This window comes from Arachis hypogaea, chromosome 11 (genome assembly GCF_003086295.3).
Source record: "Arachis hypogaea cultivar Tifrunner chromosome 11, arahy.Tifrunner.gnm2.J5K5, whole genome shotgun sequence".
Lineage (NCBI taxonomy): Eukaryota > Viridiplantae > Streptophyta > Magnoliopsida > Fabales > Fabaceae > Arachis > Arachis hypogaea.
The window spans coordinates 26032729-26034586 of NC_092046.1; the positions used below are offsets into that span (position 1 = coordinate 26032729).

Sequence of the window (1858 nt, forward strand, 5' to 3'; positions counted from 1 at the left end):
AAGTGGAACTATTTGATCTCTGGGGCATAGACTTCATGGGGCCATTTCTCCCATCATATTCCTTCAAATATATATTGGTAGCAGTGGAATATGTCTCCAAATGGGTAGAGGCCATAGCAACAACTACCTGTGATGCACCAATTGTTCTTCAATTTCTTAAGAGACATATCTTCACCAGATATGGGATGCCTAAAGGTCTTATTAGTGATGGTGGAAGCCACTTTTATAACAGACAAATGGAAATGCTGCTCCACAAATATTGAGTAATTCACAAAGTGGCCACACCGTACCACCCTCAGACTAATGGCCAGGCTGAATTGGTAAACATGGAGCTAAAGAGAATCTTAGAGAAGACAGTTGGGGTCACAAGGAAAGAGTGGACAAGAAAGCTGGATGATGCTCTATGGGCATATAGAACTGCATTCAAAACCCCAATTGGGAAGTCACCATTCCAACTGATTTATGGAAAATACTGTCACCTACCTGTGGAGCTCGAACACAAAGCTTTCTGGGCCACTAAGCTCCTCAATCTTGACTCTCAAGCAGTAGGAGAAAAATGGCTATTGCAACTCAATGAGTTGGATGAGTTCAAATTGGAAGCTTATGAGAATGCTAAGATATATAAGGAGAGAGCTAAAAGATGGCATGACAAGAAAATTTCAAGAAGAGAGTTTGAGCAAGGGCAACAAGTGCTGTTATACAACTCTAGGCTCAAGATTTTCCCTGGAAAACTCAAGTCTAAATGGACTGGCCCTTATCTGGTGACCAAGGTTTTTCAACATGAAAGCCTTGAACTTCTAAATGAAGCTACAAAGGACACATTCACAGCAAATGGTCACAGAGCTAAGCATTACCTGGGAGGGCCTTGGAACAAGGAGGAGAGCATTCATAAACTGAGATAAACAAAAATGAAGGACGTCAAGCTAATGACGATAAAGAAGTGCTTGTTGGGAGGCAACTGAAGAACGGATGCTTGACGGTTTAGAATTCAGAATAAATTTCTGTTGCAAGTATAGTTCCTAAACCAACAAAAGTCCTTTCTCACAAATGTTTTGGTTGTCACAAGTAACAAACCCCTTAAAAATTGATAGCCGAAGTATTCAAACCCTGGGTCGTCTTCTCAAGGAACTGCAGGGAGGTATGTTCTTATTATTGGTTTTGAGCTTTGTAAATTGGGGGTTTTGAGAGTAAGAAACAAGTAATTTAAATGACAAGTAAAATAAATAAATAACTATAAAATAAACTTTTGACAAGGCATGAAAATTTGGAAGTCCTATCCTAGTTATTCTTATGAGAATTGAAGTTAATCCCACTTAGTTAACCCTTATGAAAGCAAGAGAAAGTTAAGTGAACTAATTAGCTAGATTTCCCAAGTCCTAGCCAACTCCTCAAGAAAGACTAGAGTTAGTGGAATTCAATTCAATTAGCAAACATAACAATCAATCACGATAAGTTTAACAACTCAAGAATTTCCAGTTAATCAATTAAAGCCAAGGATATGAAAAAGCTAAATAAGAATCATAAATCTGAAATACCTCAATTGCATTAATAAGAGAAAATCAATCTAAACATGAAGAGTTCATAAGCCAATTTGGCAACATAAGTAATTAAATGAGAGCATTAAAGTATTTGAAAGTAAAAGAGAAATATAAGGTAAAAAGGAATATTGAACCTGATAAAGAGTTGAAATACTAAATTGAAATAATAAGAAATCCTAATCCTAAAACCTAAGAGAGAGGAGAGAACCTCTCCCTCTAAAAACTACATCTAAATCATGAAAAGTGAATAATTCGAGTGTTCTCTTTGAATGGATGCATTCCCCCACTTTATAACCTCTAATATGTGTTTTCTGGACTTG

At 36.9% G+C, this 1858-nt stretch overlaps 1 protein-coding gene across 1 annotated transcript; it reads left to right on the forward strand.

Annotated features, from left to right (window-relative positions):
* The first annotated feature begins 326 nt into the window (after positions 1-326).
* Positions 327-902, forward strand: LOC112721176 (uncharacterized). Its single transcript, XM_025772254.1, has one exon. It carries the CDS (start codon positions 327-329, stop codon positions 900-902), a length of 576 nt encoding a protein of 191 aa, XP_025628039.1.
* Positions 903-1858: the final 956 nt, after the last annotated feature.

Bases quoted from the DNA above. Each gene is read 5' to 3' on its own strand.
- LOC112721176 (XM_025772254.1), top strand. From the start codon at position 327: ATGGAGCTAAAGAGAATCTTAGAGAAGACAGTTGGGGTCACAAGGAAA.